The sequence below is a fragment of the Balaenoptera musculus genome, chromosome 17 (assembly GCF_009873245.2).
Source record: "Balaenoptera musculus isolate JJ_BM4_2016_0621 chromosome 17, mBalMus1.pri.v3, whole genome shotgun sequence".
Classification (NCBI taxonomy): Eukaryota; Metazoa; Chordata; class Mammalia; order Artiodactyla; family Balaenopteridae; genus Balaenoptera; species Balaenoptera musculus.
The window spans coordinates 1305443-1323589 of record NC_045801.1 but is presented as its reverse complement, the minus strand read 5'-3'; the positions used below and the strand labels follow the sequence as shown (position 1 = coordinate 1323589).

Genomic DNA, 18147 nt, shown 5'->3' with positions numbered 1-18147 from the left:
CCTCCAGAGGGGACGGGGTCCCACTCCGGACCACCGCCCCTGCCCTCAGTGGACTCTGTGCTGCTTCATCTGTGCCGTGTTGTTTGGTGACAAAGATTCTTTGCTTGACCAAACTTTAGTCAGGCTCCCAAACCTTCTCCTGGGCCCATCTGGGCACTTCCTTGTAAAATCCAGTTTTAACAAGAACCTTCCCCAACTCAGTATCCGATGGGGTTCCATCCCCTCCCACCCCCCAGGTGAGGACTGAGCACCGGCCCTGCCTTCAGGGAGATCCTGGCAGGTTTGTTTAGCCAGAATCCCCCTACCCCTGAGGTCTCCTGTTAGTGTTTTTCCATCCATTGACCACACCGGCTCCTTGGCTGTAAATCCCCACTGCCTCTGCTGTATTTGGAGTTGCCCCCAATCTCTCCCTGCACGACCCCATCACAGTGGTCCCTGCGCCGGTCTCGAGAACCCCGCTAAGATTATTCAGTCTTACTGAGCTTTAACAGGTGTCATGGAATTTTCTTTCTTTCTGGTGAGGACAGGTTCCTGGGAACCCTGGGGCCGATGGAGAGTGGTTCAGTTCACTAGGTGCTGAAAAACAAGAATAAAGGACAGGACAAAGGGAAGAACTTGCAGGGGACTGCGAAGGTGACCTGGGTGGGAAGCAGGTGGGGTCTGGTCTGCACCGTGATGGGAAGAGCTGCCCTCCACACTCTGTGTCCAGGTCTCTGCCAGGCAGGGGGAGATTTTGGAAAAGAAGCTTGATGGGGCCCAAGCACAACTAAACTACCTGACAGACCCAGTGGGCCCATCACAGGGACAGCCAAGGGGCCCAGGAGACTCAGGTGCGGGAGGAGGATGCCCTGGCCGGAGCTGAGGAGGCTGCTGAGGACACGTGCCTCGCCTGGCGCCTGGCGAGACGGAAGGAGCTGAGGGGCGTCTGGCTGAAGGCCCTGCCTGCCGCTCGGGCTGACTCAGGCTCCAGCCCCGGGGAGCACTGACGAGGGGGGACAGAGCTGGGGGACCCGTGGAAACAGCATCTCTGCAGCCTTGTTCCGGGAGCTCCTGACGCTCTCCTCCCTTCTCCTGGGGTCCCAGGCCCCGCCTCACACAGGGAGTCACGAGAAAGAAAGAAAAGATTCAAGCCTGTCATCTGACCCCTTCTTGCTGCTCTCCTGACTGCCTGTCCTGCCCCTCCTTCCCCCTCCTTCCCCTCCCCTTCTCCTCCTCCTCCTCTCCTTTCTCTCCCTCCCCCTTCTCCCCCTCCTCCTCCTCCCCCTCCTCCTCCTCCCCCTCCTCCCCATCCTCCCCTCTTCCTCCTCCCCTCCTCTCCCTCCTCCCCCTCCTCCTCCTCCCCTTTCTCCCCTTTCCCCTCCCTCCCCCACTTGCCCTTGACACTTAATTTCCCTGTTTCCTGCTCTGGGCCTGGCTCTTGATGCTTTCCCTCTGGACGGCCCTGCACTTCATCTCTGATTGCCCAACCGGCCTCCCGTTCTCCAGCCCCAATGATCCCTCCTCCCCCTTGAAGTCCTCCATCTCTCTCCTCCACCTCCAACACCAGACCACTTGCCACCACACCTGCAGGGAGTTTCAGCTCTCCTGAGCCTCTGAGGCAGGGACTCAGTGTGGTCCTGTGTCCCCAGGGTGTGAACCGGGCCCTGTTCCGCAGGGGTTTGTTACAGGACGAGAGGGATGCATCAGAGCTGGCGCGGGGTGGAGGCTGGCGGAGGGGATGAACCCACAGGGGAGACGCGCTCCCTACCCGCCTTCTCCGCTCCAGCAGGAAGTGGTCATCCTCACGGCCCCCAGGAGACCCTCCCACGAGCCCGAGCTGTGAGCAGGGGCTGACAGGCCTCCACAGCCGGCCCCTCCTTCAGCTGCCTCTCCTCGAAGGGCCCCGCGCCCTGAAGCAGGGGAGGGAAGGTTCAGGAGGAGGCGTCCGGCTGGGAGAGGGGTGCCGCGAGAACCAGGATCTGAGTGGCCTCGAATGAGGAGGGTCCAGGGCGGAGAGACCGAGGGGATGGGCGGGGGCGACGGGGAAGGTCCGGACAAAGCCTCCTTCTCTGCTCCACCGCCCCCTCCCGCCCCCCTGCAGGCTGAGCCGTCTGGCGTCATGGGGGTGGCGGTTCTAGTCCTGTGGGCTCTGCTGGCGTCTTTGGGCTGTGCTGGCGGAGCCACAGAGCCAGGTAAGGGCAGCCCTCTGGGTTGCGGGGGGCTGCGGGGGCCGCGGGAGCTCCGGGGCGCGGCGGGCGCATCTCTCGGCAGCGGAAGGCCTTTGCGCCCCGGGCAGGTGCGCAGCGCGCTCCACCGCCGCCTGCTGCTGCCCCGCAGGTGAGACCCTGAGCTGTTACCAGTGCTTCAAAGCCACGAGCCGGGAGTTTTGCGCGCCCGCCGCGTGCGCCCCCACCGACCGGGTCTGCGTCTCCCACGCGGTGCTCATCACCCTGAGTGAGTACCTGGCCAGCGCGGAAGGGGCCTGTCGGGGACTCTGCGCTGGATCCTTTGGGGTCTCTGCGGGGAGCTGAGGAAGGGTCCCTTCAGGGGCCCCCTCGCCGGCGCCGACCTTTGCCTGATCCCGGTCCTGAGCACGCGGAAGAAGGAGGCAGCCGCTCAAGGTTGAGCCCTGGGGGCTTCCGGAGGAGACTGGCCGTCTCTTTCCTTCTTTTCGGTTACCCTAAACCAAGTGCCACTGAGTAGCCTGTGATATGATGTAATGCAACGCATACAATTGTCATATAATAAATATAATAAGGTTCAGTGTAGTGAGATACCATGCACACAATAGATACAGCAAAACAAACACAACACAGCACAGCACGACACAAGGAAGGTGGACGCCACCCAAGAATATCTCTTCTTCTATAGCTTGGGTTGTTTTGAGTGTCCTGCTTCCCTCCGGTGCTTCGTTCAGAGGTCTCTGCGTGTCTCTAAGTGAAGGAGGGAGGGGGTGGACGGGAGCCCAGGCCGGGTGCAGCAGGTCCTCTGGTCACCATCGCTTTTCTCTCTGCTCTGCTTCCCCCGTCTCCCCGGGACTCCCAGACCCCTGGCTACCCGGCTGTCCAGGCCATGTGTGGTTTCAGGGAAGAGCCCCGACCATGGCCAGCAGTCCTGAACCCTGTCTTTGCTGTGACCTTGAGGGTGACCCTGGGCAGCTGTGCTCCCACTGCTGTGTAGGGCCTGGCCTGTGAAAGGGTCAGGAGAAGGTATCTGGTAGACGTTTCAGGACCAACATTCTCTGACCCTGAGGTTTGGTTCCGGCCTTCCCTGCCCACAGGAAAGCACCCTTCCCAAGGCTCTTCCTCTTCCTGAACGCTGTCTCCTCTTTTCTGCAGGATTACGGGTGGGGATTTTGCTCAGCAAGCGCTGTGCTCCGAGGTGTCCCAACGCCAACATGAAGTCTGAATGGTCGTCGGGCCCCGGGATGCTGGCCAAGATCGTCAGGCAGTGCTGTTCCAGATCTCTCTGCAACAGGGCGCCCGCCCCGCAGGAGGGTCCCTGGGCCCTTCCAAGGGGGTTCCTGCTCCAGGCGGGCCTTGGCCTCCTCTGGGTCCTGCTGTGAGCACCTTCCCCTCGGCCCCAAAGCCCACGCTGTCCTCCCACCTCTCTCCTGCCCCCATCGCTCTCAAGACCGTGGGTGGGACGTTCACTCCTGAGATGGTAGGAGGTGCCATCACCTCGCCCTGGGCCCGGCTGCCTCTCCTGTCCCCAGCACGGGCCCTTCGCTCACACAGCCTGGGACTGTAGCCCCACTCCGTGGGGGTCAGGGATGGGGGCATGTAATGGGCATTTCTCAGTTTGGGGTAACAGCCCCTGCCCTGAACAGAAGCTCCAGGCCCCTGTGTTGGGCAAGAAGAGCCCGGCAAGGCCAGAGGGTGGCTCAGCCCCGGCTCTGGCTCTGACCGGCTCTGTGGCCTCGGCCCCTCCACGTCCGCTGTTCTGGCCACCTTTGTCCCGGGCCCACGCAGAGTCCTGCAGGGGGACCACGACCTTCACTCCTTCCAGAGACAGTAACGTCGTTGCTTGACCACACCCCCTCTTGCTTCTTCCTCGTCTCTACCCACTGGGCCCAGACTACAGCCCTCTGGCCTGCTCTCCCCCGACTCTGTGGTTGTGCGCTGTCCATGGTTGGAATGGTGGACAAAACTGTCCAGCTGGGCTACAGCCAACCAAGCTGGGGACAGGACCAGCACTGGGCAAGCAGGAGTCACAGGCTCAGGGTCGGGTCCTCGGGAGGGCCAGCTGGCCAATGGTGGGGTGGAGGGTCGGAGTCTGGGGCACAGGACAGGGGTCAGTGGTGCCTGCCTAGGAGAGTGGGGTGGAGAGATGCTGGGAGGGGACGGCTGGGCGGCGGGGTGGATGGGACCCATGTTTGGTGCACAGCGGGGCTGGATAGAGTAGGGGCTGATGGAAGGCCTGGAGGTGCCCAGGATGGCCCCATGCCTGGCTTGGGGGAGGGTCACCCAGGAGAGGGGCACAGGGGGGGAGCAGGTTGGAACAAGTGGAACTGATGACAAGCTCATAGACACATCCAGGGGAACATCCAGGGAGACATCCTGGAGGACGGGGAGATAGAGGACAGCGGCCAAGAATCTGTGGGTGGGGGCAGCGTCACCAGGCAGCAGGTCCCCAGAACCCAGAAGAACGCTGGGTCCACACACCTGTTCCCCAGTCCTGGTTCCTCAGGCTTACCCCACCCCGGAGTCCGCACACCTCCCCCCTCCAAGGTCTGCACACCCCCCTGCCCAGGGTCTGCACCCCCCAGGGTCTGCCCAGCTCTGGTTCCTTACACCTGCCTCCCCCATCGCACACCTGACCCCAATCTCCAACTCCTGGTCATTTCCCCCGTGGACCAGGATGGGCCTGGCTGCGCCTCGTGCTCTGGGGCCTTCGTGCATTCCCAGTCCTGGGCTGGGCTCCGCTCTGTGCCGAGGAGACCGATGGAGTGGCCAGGAGCTCTCTGGATGAGAGTCCCAGAATGCCCAGCTTAAAGCGGGACCTCACTCCCCTTCAATGCAGTTGTGAATTTTCAAGCTGAATTTAAACCCCTAGGCTGGCCAAGCAGGCTGGTCACCATCTACTGCTTCCAACTCCCCACACGAGGTTCCTGGCCCATTGAGGCATCAGGAATCTCTGACTTCCTGAGTCGAGGCCAGTCCACAAGGCCAGTGCAGAGGGGAAACAATCACCCGGTAGGGCCGTGGTCTTCTCTCCAAGCTGCCTTCTCCTAGGAAATACGTGTATGTGATCCGGGTCAGGGGCCACCACACCCTGTCTCCCCACGACTGCTGTACTAGCCACTCCCTGCTTCCCTCTCCATGAACATGACCACCTTTGGAGCTGGGCATCCTGGTCCTACCTCTGGACAGGGGACCCAGGATTGGAGGCCCTTCTGGGAAACCTCTCAGCTAGAAATCAGAAACTTTGCTGAATGAATGGAGAAATGAGTAAAGAATGAGTGAAGGAAAGATGAAGATGATTGACAACCGAATGAGAAAGGTATTCTTGAGACGTGAATAGATGCTTCATGAGGGCTGAGCACGTGAGGTGAGGAGAAGATGGAGCCCGCCCTCAGCCGTTCAGCTTCCCCAAGTCCCTCTGACCTAAGACAATGGCAGGTCACATCCTTCCTGGGCACCACGGCCCTCCCCCATTCCCCAGGGCCCTGAGGAACACGTGGCCGCCACGGAGCAACCCAAAGCTGGTCTGAGCCGGCCTCAGGACCGCCAACGTGCGGGCACTGCTATAGCCACCATTAGTTTCAGGATTTTTGCCGTGGATTCTTTGAAGACTAGGTTCTTTTTCACAGTCTCTGCTGGGAAGCTCAGATCCGGCTACAACCTGTGCTCCAGCAGGCTTCCAGCTTCATGCTGACACTCAGATGTACCCAATCCCGTCTCCATCCTGGCCACGCCTTGCCTTTCCTTTCTTCTACCCCACCTCCTTCAAAATTATTTGAGTTTCTGATTCTCCTAGTTTGTACTACCTTAACTCTTTTAACTATAAAATGGATTTGGTGAGTCAACGTGCATGATTTTCCCATCCCTTGACCTCTGTTCACTGGCTCTGCCTGCAGGGTACTCCCTGTGCTCGTCCTGCTGTGGGTCCTGATTCCACGGATGGAGCCTGGGTGTCTCCCCAGACGGCCCACGTGAGGGCGGGGCACTCGGGAGGCACCACAGGACAGCCCTATGGCAGCGTGTGTTGGGATCGTGAAGACCTAGAAGGGAAAGCCAGCAGTGAGGGCGTACCAGATGCTGCTTCCACTCCCCTTGCCCTAAAAAAGAGACCCAAGTCTGCCACGTCTGTGGTACAGAGTCGTGAGTCAGGTCGTGTGTGAACTCCACACACAGCGGAGTCCAGAACGGCCTGTGTTCTCCCGCAGGTTCTGTTCCCCCGCCTCCACCCCACCCCCGAGGGTACAAGTACCCCCTCCCAAGGTCTGTTCAACCTTGAATGGAGCCGTCCGGTACTCTCATTTTGTTCCAAATGTCCAGATTTTTATCATTGAACAATAAATTACCCCATAGACAATGTTCTCTGTCCATAAGCATTTAAATTAAACATCTATAACAAAGCAGATACACTTTTAAATCCCAAATATTTCTAAACTAAATTATTACACTTTGATTAGTTCATCTGTTGAACAAGGAATTATAATAGGAATTTTTTTAATTCCTTGATCTGAACAGTAATAAAATCAGGACAAACATTTATTTTAAAAAGAAAACGGCACTGTGAGGAAAATGGATAGGTTAGATCCTTATGTTACAAAAGAAGAGGGGCTGAAACATCAATAAACCATGTGTTTAAATCTAGAACCTGGAGAAAGAAAAACAAATTAAACCCCCCAAAAAACCAAAAAACAAAATTAAGCCAAAAATGTGATTTTGTGAAATAGGAAACCAAAATAAAATACAGAAGATCTACAAAGCCAACAGACTAACAAGATGGTGACATTGGCAAGATTGAAAATGGGAAGAAAGAGGAAATACAAATAAATGACAAAAATGGATGAAAGGGCCACATAATGCTAATCACCCATTCACGCAAAATTCTAGCAAAGGGACATGTTAACAATGAAAGCAGTCTTGCGGGCCACACAAGGAGGTAGCAGGGCATCCCTGGGTTAAGGTAAATGCTCTATGTCTTGACTGTGTTGGTGGTTCTATAAGTGTTTACATTTGTCAAACTCACCGAACTGTCCACTTCAAAGGGGTGCTTTTTACTGTGTGTAAATCACACTTCAGGAAAGTTGACTGAACTATCACAAGAGAGTCATTGCATACCTCTATGGGATAGGTTTGAAAATTTAGATGCAATGAAGTATTTCCTAGTGAAAACTACAGATTACCAAACTCGACCCAAGAAGTAAAATTTCCAAGTTCCTTTTACAAAGCAAGCATAATACTGATAGCTAAACCTGATGATGATACTAAAAAGGAAATTACAGCATTTTTGTGGATCAATGCAACAATCTTAAATAAAATAAAATATTAACAAACCAAATTCAATAGCATATTATACAATAACGTGATTGTGTGTATGTATCAGCCCTGAAGCCAGGAACTTAACTGTATGAGGAAGTGCTGGATGCAGTCTTATGATGGTGCTGAACTAAAGGATCAGTACTTTCTAACACTGTATGTGAGACATAAGCAAATGAAAATAAACAAGAGAAAACAATCAGAGGCATGAGAGTTAGGGAAAGTACAATCTCTATTTTTAACTAACTTAATAGTATGTTTCAAAAACCCTAAAAGATCAATGATAAAACTAGCAAAGCCAATAAAATCATTCAATAAGGTAGTAGAATATGAAACTAAAATGAAAATTAATAGCCTTTTTTACATGAGCAATAGCCACCTAGAGGCTATAGTGGAAGAGAAGTTTTTATTTACAGTTGGGGAATAGAGAGCTAATGCTTAAAAATAAATCTGACTGGGCTTCCCTGGTGGCGCAGTGGTTAAGAATCCACCTGCCAATGCAGGGGACACGGGTTCGAGCCCTGGTCCGGGAAGATCCCACATGCCACGGAGCAACTAAGCCTGTGTGCCACAACTACTGAGCCTGCGCTCTAGAGTCCGTGAGCCACAACTACTGAGCCCACGTGCCACAACTACTGAAGCCCAGGCGCCTAGAGCCCGTGCTCCACAACAAGACAAGCCACTGCAATGAGAAGCCCGCGCACCACAACAAAGAGTAGCCCGCACTCGCCGCAACTAGAGAAAGCCCGCGCGCAGCAACAAAGACCCAGTGCAGCCAAAAATAAATTAATTAATTTAATTAATTTTAAAAAATAAAATAAGAAAATAAATCTGACTAAAAATATGCAAAGTCTAAAGGAGGAAAATTCAACCAACTTCCAAGAGATGCAACAGTAGCCTCGAACAATTGTAAAGACACTCCTTATTCTTGGACAACTCTAAATATCATTAGAATGGCAGTTCTCTCAGGACTTCCCTGGTGGCCCAGTGGAAGACTCTGCACTCCCAATGCAGGGGGCCTGGGTTCGATCCCTGGTCGGGGCACTAAGATCCCACATGCCACAACTAAGCCCTCACACCATAGCTAGAGAAGCCTGTGTGCTGCAACGAAGACCCAGCACAGCCTAAATAAACAAATAAATAAATGTCAGTTCTCTCTAATTTATAAGATTTTTAATTTAATGTGATTACCATAAAAATAACTGGGTTTTTTTTCTTGAAATGGGCAAGTTGAAAGATATGTAAACAAAAACATTCAAGATCAGTTAGGAAAAAATTAAGTTGTGGGAGTAATAAGTACTAGCACAGGTTAAAACATAATTTTAAAAAAAAGTTTAGGGGCTTCCCTGGTGGCAGAGTGGTTAAGAATCCACCTGCCAATGCAGGGGACACAGGTTCGAGCCCTGGTCCGGGAAGATCCCACACGTCACGGAGCAATTAAGCCTGTGGGCCACAACTACTGAGCCCGCATGCCACAACTACTAAGTCCATGTGCTGCAATTACTGAAGCCCACATGCCTGGAGCCCATCCCAGGAGGGTGGGACGAATTGGGAGATTAAGTTTGACATAAATACACTACCATGTGTAAAATAGATAGCTAGTGGGAACCTGCTGTATAGCACAGGGAGCTCAGCTCTGTGCTCTGTGACGAGCTAGATGGGATGGGGGTGGGTGGGAGGGAGGTCCAAGAGGGAGGGGATATAGGTATACGTATAGCTGATTCACTTCATTGTACAGCAGAAACTAACAGAACATTGTAAAGCAATTTTACTCCAGTAAAAATAAATAATTAAATAAATAATTGGTCTGTGAACAAATAAATGACTATTTAGAAAAAGTCAGAATTGGATCTATACACATGCATCCATACATCATACATGAGAATAAACTAAATATTAAACAACCAAAACTATACAAATACCCAAAGAAATTACATGTGAATATCTTTATAACCTGGGTGTGGAAAACGTTTTCCTATGTATAATTCAAAATCCAAATGCAAGAAAAGAAAAGATAGACTAATTTGACTCTATACAAATATAAAGATTTTCCACACACACACACTCCCCAGGGGATATATATAACTCTGTAAACATTGAGGGTGGGGGAACAGGGCTAAAGCAAATATGAGTGATACATGAAAAAAATTAACAAAAATGATATGAAATACCACTTAAACATAAGAAAATACGTTTGCCTTCACTTGTGAAGGAAATTCAAATTAAACAGGGAAGATGGTGCAGCCCCTGCTGTAGAGTGTGCTGTTCAGAGTGTAGGGGGCTACACCATCAGGGCCAGTCCTGGCTCAGAGTGAGATGGCTAGACGCTGTCCTTTGCCCAGCCACCTCTCCCACAGAATGCAGCTATAAACCCAGAATGAAATACACGGAGAAGCTATATGAGGACTCCAAACAGAAAATAGTAGCAGAAAGATTGGGGAATAAGACAAAACTTTGAAGTGCCACCAAATGTGTGGTAAGTTTCCCCTTTTCATTTCCTCTGGTATTCTCTAGATTTGACTCAAGACAGCCCACATCCTTTTTTTTTTTTAAGAATTTCACTTTATTTATTTATTTTTTGGCTGTGTTGGGTCTTCGTTTCTGTGCGAAGGCTTTCTCCAGTTGCGGCAAGCGGGGGCCACTCTTCATCGCGGTGCGCGGGCCTCTCACTATCGCAGCCTCTCGTTGCAGAGCACAGGCTCCAGACGCGCAAGCTCAGTAGTTGTGGCACACGGGCTTAGTTGCTCTGCAGCATGTGGGATCTTCCCAGACCAGGGCTCGAACCCGTGTCCCCTGCATTGGCAGGCAGACTCTCAACCACTGCGCCACCAGGGAAGCCCCCCCCCTTTTATTTTATTTTATTTTTTTTTTACCACACTGCACAGCTTGCAGGATCTTAGTTCCCTGACCAGGGATTGAACCTGGCCCTGGCAGTGAAAGCACCCGGGTACTAACCACTGGACCACCAGAGAATTCCCAAAACAGCCCACATTCTGAAAGTGAATACCAGAACATGGACAGAAGAGGTCCATTAGAACCCCTCTTGGTCTCACTTAATGAGTGGGAAAAGCAGCAACTTCAGCAGCTCCCAACAGAGCCTGCAGGTACCTAAAGTTCTGAGAGAAGGGAACTGGTCCCTCCAGTCAGAGGATCTGTGATCCCAAGATGATGGGGTAAAACCCATTGACCTTCTTCTCTCTACATCTTCCCACCTCATGACCCCAGATGTGGTTATAGGGGTGGGAACTGTGCAGCACTATGGAATAACTAAGCTCCAGCTTTCTGACTAGATGACCGAAAAGAGGAACTGCAAGTTACTAGAAAGTGCCAGAGAGACCGCAGGGATTGAGAAGCTTGGGAAAGAAATCCCATGAAGATGTTTATGAAAACCCAGGCTCATTCTGAGCTGTGCATACATGGAGTTGGCCCTGAAAAACATAAACTATGAGAACTGATCTATGGGACTGACCTCCACCCAGGGATCAGATTGGCCACTGTGTCCAAAACACTGCAAAGCTTTTGAAAACTGAACTGACACAGAAGCCACAACCCACATAAGGTTGATCTTCACTTGAAGCATAAACCCAACCAGGTAGATTGCCTGCTAAAACAAAGAGATTAACATTCTCCATAAGATGGAAATAAGATTCAGCCTCTCATAATGCAAAATTCAAAATATCCAGGATATAATCCAAAATTACTCTTTGTACAGAAGATCAGGGAAAACCTCAAGTGGGAATTATCACACAGAGTCTTTAAAGCACTTATTTTAAAAATATTCCAAGAACTAAGAGCAAACACTCTTGGGATAAATGGAAAGATAAGTCTCAGCAAGGAAGTAAAACATATAAAGAATAACAAAATGGGAATTGTAGAACTGAAAAATACAATAACAAAAATAAAATACTTTCCACTGGGCTCAATAGCAGAATGGAGATGAAAACAGAAAGACCGAACTTGAGGATACATCATAGAATCTGAACAACATAAATAAAAGATTTTTTTTTTTAATGAACGGAGCCTAGGGGAAATACCAGAAAGTCCAATATCTGTGTAATTGCTGCCCTAGAAGGAGAGGACAAAGACTGGAGTGCAGGAAAAATACTTGAAGAAATAATGACTGCTAATTTTCTAGTTTTGAAGAAAGACATAAAACTATAGATTCAAGAAGCCCAGTGAATTCCAAATAGGAAGAATCCAAAGAAATACACACTTGGACCTATCATAATGAACTGCTTAATACATTGATGTTGTCACAAGACAGGATTCTCTCTGTAGCAGAAACAAAAAGTACGGGGCGGGGCGGGCGGGAGGAAATAGGAAATACAGTGGTGACTGGAGAGGTATTAGCATGAATATATATCATCTGCGTGAAACATCCTAGTAGGAATAAGCATACATTGGTCCAGATCTTGGTTTTTAAATACAATAAAAATGACATTTCCTTCTCAATGGACTCTGAACCGTTTTAATAAATAGGTAATCCCAGAGTGTGGGTAGGAGAAAGAAAGTAAAATGCAGTAGAATTCCAACTAATCAATGTAGAGAGATCGATGGAAATACATAATCGCCATTTGGCAAAAAGCCACAGTGACCATTGTTTGCGGGGGTCCTCCACCCGGAAAAGGGGGGCCTACAGGGTCCTGACCCAGAGGCTTGGCAGGGGATGGAGGCTGCAGCCATCAACGCCCCCCCCCGAACTTTGAGCTCCTGTCAGGAGTCCACAGTGGGGACACGGCCCTGGGGTGGGGTCTCTGGTGGTCCTTCCCAAAAGGCCTGGCCATGACTATGGGGGTCCTGGGGGGTGTTTTAGGCACCAGAGCGGGCTCTGTGTGTGTGAGAGAGAGTGAATGCGTGTGTCAGAGAGCATGTATGTGACTTGCAGTGTGAGTGTGTGTAACTACAGGGCAAATACCTGGCAGGTGCCACCGTGGCTACAAGGGACCAAAGCCAGCATCACCAGTGAGTCAGCACCCCATGCCCTCCTCATACGATGCGCTGAGAAGGACACAACCACTTTTCCAAGATATTGTTGCTAAAATGCTTCAGCTGAATTTAATCGTGAATAAACAAGCCCAAATGAACAGACTTTCTACAAAACAGTTGGCCATCACTCTTCAAAAGTGTCGAGGTCCTGAAAGAAATCAAGACGGAGGCCTGTTCCAAATCAAAGGGACCTCAGGAGGCAAGACCAGCAGGTGATGCATGAGGTTGGGTCGACGGTGGGCAGGAGAAGGGAGAGGGGCACCAGGCAGAATCTCATAAGGTCTGTGGACTAGATTAAAGTTTTGCGTCAGTGTTAACTTTGTCATTTTTTTTTTAATAAATTTATTTATTTATTTATTTGTGGATGTGTTGGGTCTTAGTTTCTGTGCAAGGGCTTTCTCCAGTTGCGGCGAGCGGGGGCCACTCTTCATCGCGGTGCGCGGGCTTCTCACTGTCGCGGCCTCTCCCGTTGCGGAGCACAGGCTCCAGACGCGCAGGCTCAGTAGTTGTGGCTCACGGGCCTAGCCGCTCCGTGGCATGTGGGATCTTCCCGGACAGGGGCACGAACCCGTGTCCCATGCATTGGCAGGAGGATTTCTAACCACTGAGCCACCAGGGAAGCCCTAACTTTGTCATTTTGATCGTTGTACTATGGTTATGTGTGATGTTAAAATTTGGAAAATCTGTGTATAGCGTTGTGTAATATAATTTTATACTTAGTATAATTCTTTAAAAAGTTGCAAAGTTGTTTGCAACTTTTTTATAAATCTGAAATTATTCCCAAATGAAAAGTTTAAGCTATGAGCCTCTTCACAGAATATTAGTCTTTATTGTTCTTTCATATACGTAGAGAAGGATATAAATTTTGCCCAAACTATCACCCTTCACTGCATCCCAAACATTTTGAGTAGTATTTTCCTCATTCATCAATTCTGGGTCTTTAAAAAAATATTTAAGACATCCTCTTCTAAAAAACTGTGCTAGGGACTTCCCTGGTGGTCCAGTGGTAAAGAATCCACCTTCCAATGCAGGGGACGCGGGTTCATCCCTGGTCAGGGAACTAAGATCCCACATGCCTCAGGGCAACTAAGCCCTCAAGCTTGCGCACCTCAACAAGAGAAGAGAAAACTGGCACGCCACAACGAATCCCACATGCCTCAACGAAGATCCTGGGTGCCGCAGCTAAGACCCGACGAAGCCAGTAAATAAATAAATAAACAGATTAAAAAAAAAAACTGTGCTAATTTGAAATGTGTTTCTTCTTCATTTCTACATGTGAAAAGATTGTATTTATCTTTTTTGTTATTGACTTCTAACTTAATTGCATCTAAGTCAGAGAATACAGTCCTGAGATATGACATAAAGAGTTTTAAGAAATGATAAAATCTGGACACTTTAAACAAATTCAAAGTACTGGAAGGTCTTGTTCAAGTCTCAGTTCCAACATCTGAGTGCCAGGGGCAGGGGTGTTTAATTACTGCCACAGAGAGAGTGCCTGAGGGAGCCCATTGGGCCATTTGTTTTATGGACCATGAACTGAACATGATGAACTGTCGTTTCTCACCCCATCCCTTGGCCGCCCTCTTTCAGGCGCTCAGGGGTTTCTGGGTCTCCCCCTCAGCCATCTGCGGACCCCTACAATCTCTCCCCCGTATCCTCCACAGTGTGGAACTCCCTCCCTGCTCCATGGGGTCTGTTACACCAAAAAAGCTGCATCAGAGCTGCGGGCTCAGTCTGAGGCTGGCCCAGGTGGGTGGACCCCCAGGTGGGGAGACCAGGTCCCCACCCCCTTCTCCCCCAACACCCAGCTGTGACTCAGCTTCCTCCCCCTCCCTGGGCCTCAGGGGCTGCCTACTTAAGAACCCCAGGAAGCCTTCCCAAGAGCAGGGTTGATTCTGACTTGGAAGGTGTAGGAGAGGGGGGTCAGGTGAGGGTCCCGGGATCAGGACCCACATCCGGACAGAGGAGCAGAGAAGCTAGGAGGACGTATGCAAATGGGAATCAAGGGTGTGTGTGGGGTGTGAGACCGAGGGAGAGGGGAGCCGAGCGGGAATCGGAGGTGCCCAGGCCAGGTTTGGGGGGTGGGGCTCTGGATCAGGCTCTTTCTCTGCCTCCCCCGACTCAGGCCTGACTGACCGCACCACGAGAGGGGTCCCCCTGGTCCTGCGGTGGGTTCTGGTGTGCGCAGATAGGGGTGAGGCCAACAGTGGCAGAAGGGAAGGCCTGGTGGGTTCTTCAGTGAGGGGAGGGCTTCGTGGGGCGTTTGCTCGTGTGTGTGTGTGTGTGTGTGTGTGTGTGTGTGTGTGTGTGTGCACGTGCACGCGCACGATCCCCGGGGCCTGCAGGGAGCTGGGGATGATGACGTCAGCCTGCAGGTGTGAGTGTCTGACCTGGGTCCCAGGAGGCCCTTGTCTGGGGGTGGGGGGCAGGGGTTGTCACTTGGGGCTCTGTGAGCCCACGGTCGCCAAGGGTCTTCAGCGGGCGGTGCTGTGGCTGTCCCCGGGTGCGCCCTGAGCGAACTCTGCTCTGTCCCCACCTCCCCCCAGACCCCGGCCTGCGCTGCTACCACTGCTTGCAGGTCAACACCACCTCTCGCTGAATAAAATCTGCCTGCACCCCGATCGTGCACTTGTTTTGTCACTCCTACGAGGTGGTCTTCCAGATGGGTGAGTCCAAGGCCGAGCTCAGCTGCCCGGCCCGGCGGTCCCTGGGCTTCTCGCTCCAAGGGGACTCCGCCCCGTGAGCTGGGTCGGGCGTCTCCCCCTCCGTGGACCCGACGTTTGGCTGCTTCCCTCCATGTAAAGCTCACGGGGACATCCCAGGACGAAGGAGGGAGTGACCTGAGTGACCTCAGGAGGGGGTGCTCTGGAGGGGGCATCAGGTCAGGGGGCCAGGAGGCCTTCAGAGCCACACCGAGCCCTCTCCATTTTTATTGGGCTCAGGGGGCTGTCACTGCACTACCCTCCCCGCCCCCCTGTCCCCTCCTCCCTGCAGCTCCCCCTCGGGGTCCCCTCCCTGCCTCTGCTCTGAAGGAAGTGACCCTGGGGAGCACGTGCCCCTTGGAGAGGCTGGTCCCGGCCTACGTTCTTCCCCTCGCCCTCACCTGTCCTTCCATCTCTACTCTCCTGGGGGGTGGGTTTGGGGGTGACAAGGACCCCTCAGGGTGAGCCCAGGAGGAGGGGGCAGGCTGCCAGGAGCTGCTGGGCCTTTAGGCCCCGGCTTCCTGCTCCCACCTGCCCAGCCTTCCTGGGAGACGGACCCTCAGGGGTTCTAAGCTGTGCTCCAGCTGGAAAGCCTCCTTCTGAGGTTGGGTCTCTCTTACCACACCCAGTGACCCTTTCTCCTACTTGGGGGCTGTTTGGTGATTTTCTTTCCCTTTGTGGGTTGTCAGAAGGGAGCCCTGCAGACAGGCCCAGGCAGACACGCGTCTAAACGTCTCCATCGCGTACAGGTGAGGACTGGGCTGAGCCGGGGTCCAGGTGCCCGCAGGGGCGGGGAAATGCCCTGCTCCCCTAAGCTCCGCACACGCCCGCTCCCACAGCACGCGCAGGAATGGGGGCTGCAGGGGCTGCCCCGAAGGCTCAGGCCCGGGGACCCCCGGAATCTGTGCGCCGTCAGCGAGGCCCGGCCTTCCTCGCTGCCCGGAGGCCCGGCTGGGAGCAGCTGCTGTCCTCGCTCTCAGGCTCAGGAGAGAAGAGGCTGATCGCCAACAGCTGCCCGGGCTCCTGCGTCATCAACAGCCCTCCTGAGCTGGAGCCGACGCCGCGGAAAACGTGAGCCACGGCGAGGCCGTGTGCTGCCCTCGCAGCCTGGGTGACACGACTGCCAGAGCCAGCTCCTGGGCCCCGCCAAGTGGGCTCCCGCTCAGCCCGGGGCTCGGCCTCTGCCAGGCCCTGCTGTGAGGACCCTCCCTTCCTGCCCTGCCCCCGTCTCCAGGGCCCCTCGATGATGGTCCCCACTGCAACCCCTCCCTCTCTGTGGACGGGGTGACAGGGCCAACCCTCTGAGATGAGGGTCCCCGATGGGGGAAGGGCAGACTCACTGCCGCCCTAGCCTGGCAAGTCTGAGATCCGGCCCAGGCGCACCTGTCCTCCTGGCCCCGGCATTCCGCCGTCCACTCTAAGAGGGCCTCTCCCCGGCAAGCGCCAACCCTGTCCCTTCTGTGCCAGTGACATGGGTGGGGACAGTTGTCCCCCACACGAACCCTGCAGTTCACGTCCCCCAGGGAAGCCTGGCTGGCAATGGGAACATGGATCGATAAAGCAAAAGCAAGCAAGGAACTGAGTGATGAGTGGAGGTCGGGTGGAGATGGGCGAGGGCTGAAGCACACTGAATAAGTTAATGAGGAAGGAGGCCTTGAGTGGTAGGGAAACAAGGCGTGAGTGACAAAGCTGTGGGAGAGCCCTCAGGGAAGATGTGACAGCAGCGAAGGGGGGCCTCTCACTTAGCTGGCGCCCTCTGAACCAAGCCCCTCATCCCTCCCCCCAACCCCTAACCACACCCCACCCCAAGTCTCCGTGACCTCAGAGCACCCAGGTCACGGTCCTGACCAATCGTGGGCCCTGGGTGCTCTCCCAATGAGGCGACTTGAGCCGACGTGGCCACCGTGAGGCACTGCCGGAATCTTGGGCTCCAGCCACACGGTGGGAGGTGAGCAGGCACCCATCCACTCACAGGGGCTGAGTCTTAACAACCTGGGCTCTGGCGACAGCTGACCCGTGGACAAATACAGCTAGAAAAGACGGTTCGGTTTACCTCATACACGTAGCGGAATCGCTCATCTTGAGTGATGTGTTCCGACTTCTCTTCTAGATTGGGAAGGGCACCCCACATTCACTGCTGTAGCCCCTGGTTTACAGCAGCTGCTCAGATGTCCCGGGGCTCTCCCCTGCAGGCTGTCCCCATGGCCCAGCCGGAGCCTGAAGTGTGGGAGCAGTGTTTGCAAGTGGCCTGCGGCAGGTCCGAAGTCACAGCTTTTTGTTCAGTGCAAGAGAGCAGGATAGGACAGGTCAGAGGGCACCGGGCACTGTCCGGTCAGCGTTGCAGCGTGAGTGGTCTGTCAGTTCTGTCGAGGAGGTTGTGTACTCGCACACGTGTGTGTGTGTGTGTATATAAGCATGAGCTGTAAGGCCAAGTGTCTCTGATTCTTGCTAAGGTCAGAACCTTTTGCGATCCAGGGGCCGGAGACCGTGGAGCCACCGCCCCGCATTCCTCCAATTACTCTCACATTCACCTCTCGGTCCAGCAGAGAGTCCTGGGCCTGGCGACCCCTCCCGCACACCACAGCTGCCCCCAGCCCCGGGTGTCCCGGGTTACCTCCCAGCAGATGAAGCCCCCGGTCACCCTCATGTGGAGGCCCCAGATCTATTGGTGCCCACGGTCCGGGTTGTCCTCCCGGGGCCTCCTGTGTCCCATGTGGAGCTCTGGGTTCAGATGAGTCACAGACGAGTGTGGAGGAGGGGAGTGGCCCTCCAGTCCCCGTTCCCCCAGGTGCTGAGGCCCTCCCCTCCCCCATCCACTGTGGCCAGACCTCCCCCCACCCCCTCTCAGCCGCAGAAGGCCCTGGGCACTCCCTGCCTCCTCACCTGCCACACACACTGAGAGGGGAACCTGGGGTCTCTCCTGGGCACTGCAGCCCTTCCCCCACCACGAGGGCCACATCTGGGCACCGGCCAGGTCTCCATGGCTGAGT

General features: G+C 53.6%; 1 protein-coding gene across 1 annotated transcript; it reads left to right on the top strand.

Moving 5' to 3' along the window:
- Positions 1-2005: 2005 nt before the first annotated feature.
- Positions 2006-3544, top strand: LY6L (lymphocyte antigen 6 family member L). The gene is made up of 3 exons (XM_036830923.1): positions 2006-2171; positions 2317-2433; positions 3318-3544. Exons 1-3 carry the CDS (start codon positions 2006-2008, stop codon positions 3542-3544), a joined length of 510 nt encoding a protein of 169 aa, XP_036686818.1.
- The last annotated feature ends 14603 nt before the right edge of the window (positions 3545-18147 follow it).

Excerpts from the sequence above, each read along its gene's own strand:
- LY6L (XM_036830923.1), top strand. The coding sequence starts at position 2,006 with ATGGGCGGGGGCGACGGGGAAGGTCCGGACAAAGCCTCCTTCTCTGCT. Across the intron at positions 2,172-2,316 it reads TGGCGGAGCCACAGAGCCAG|GTGAGACCCTGAGCTGTTAC; the intron begins GTAAGGGCAGCC and ends GCTGCCCCGCAG. Across the intron at positions 2,434-3,317 it reads CGCGGTGCTCATCACCCTGA|GATTACGGGTGGGGATTTTG; the intron begins GTGAGTACCTGG and ends TCTTTTCTGCAG.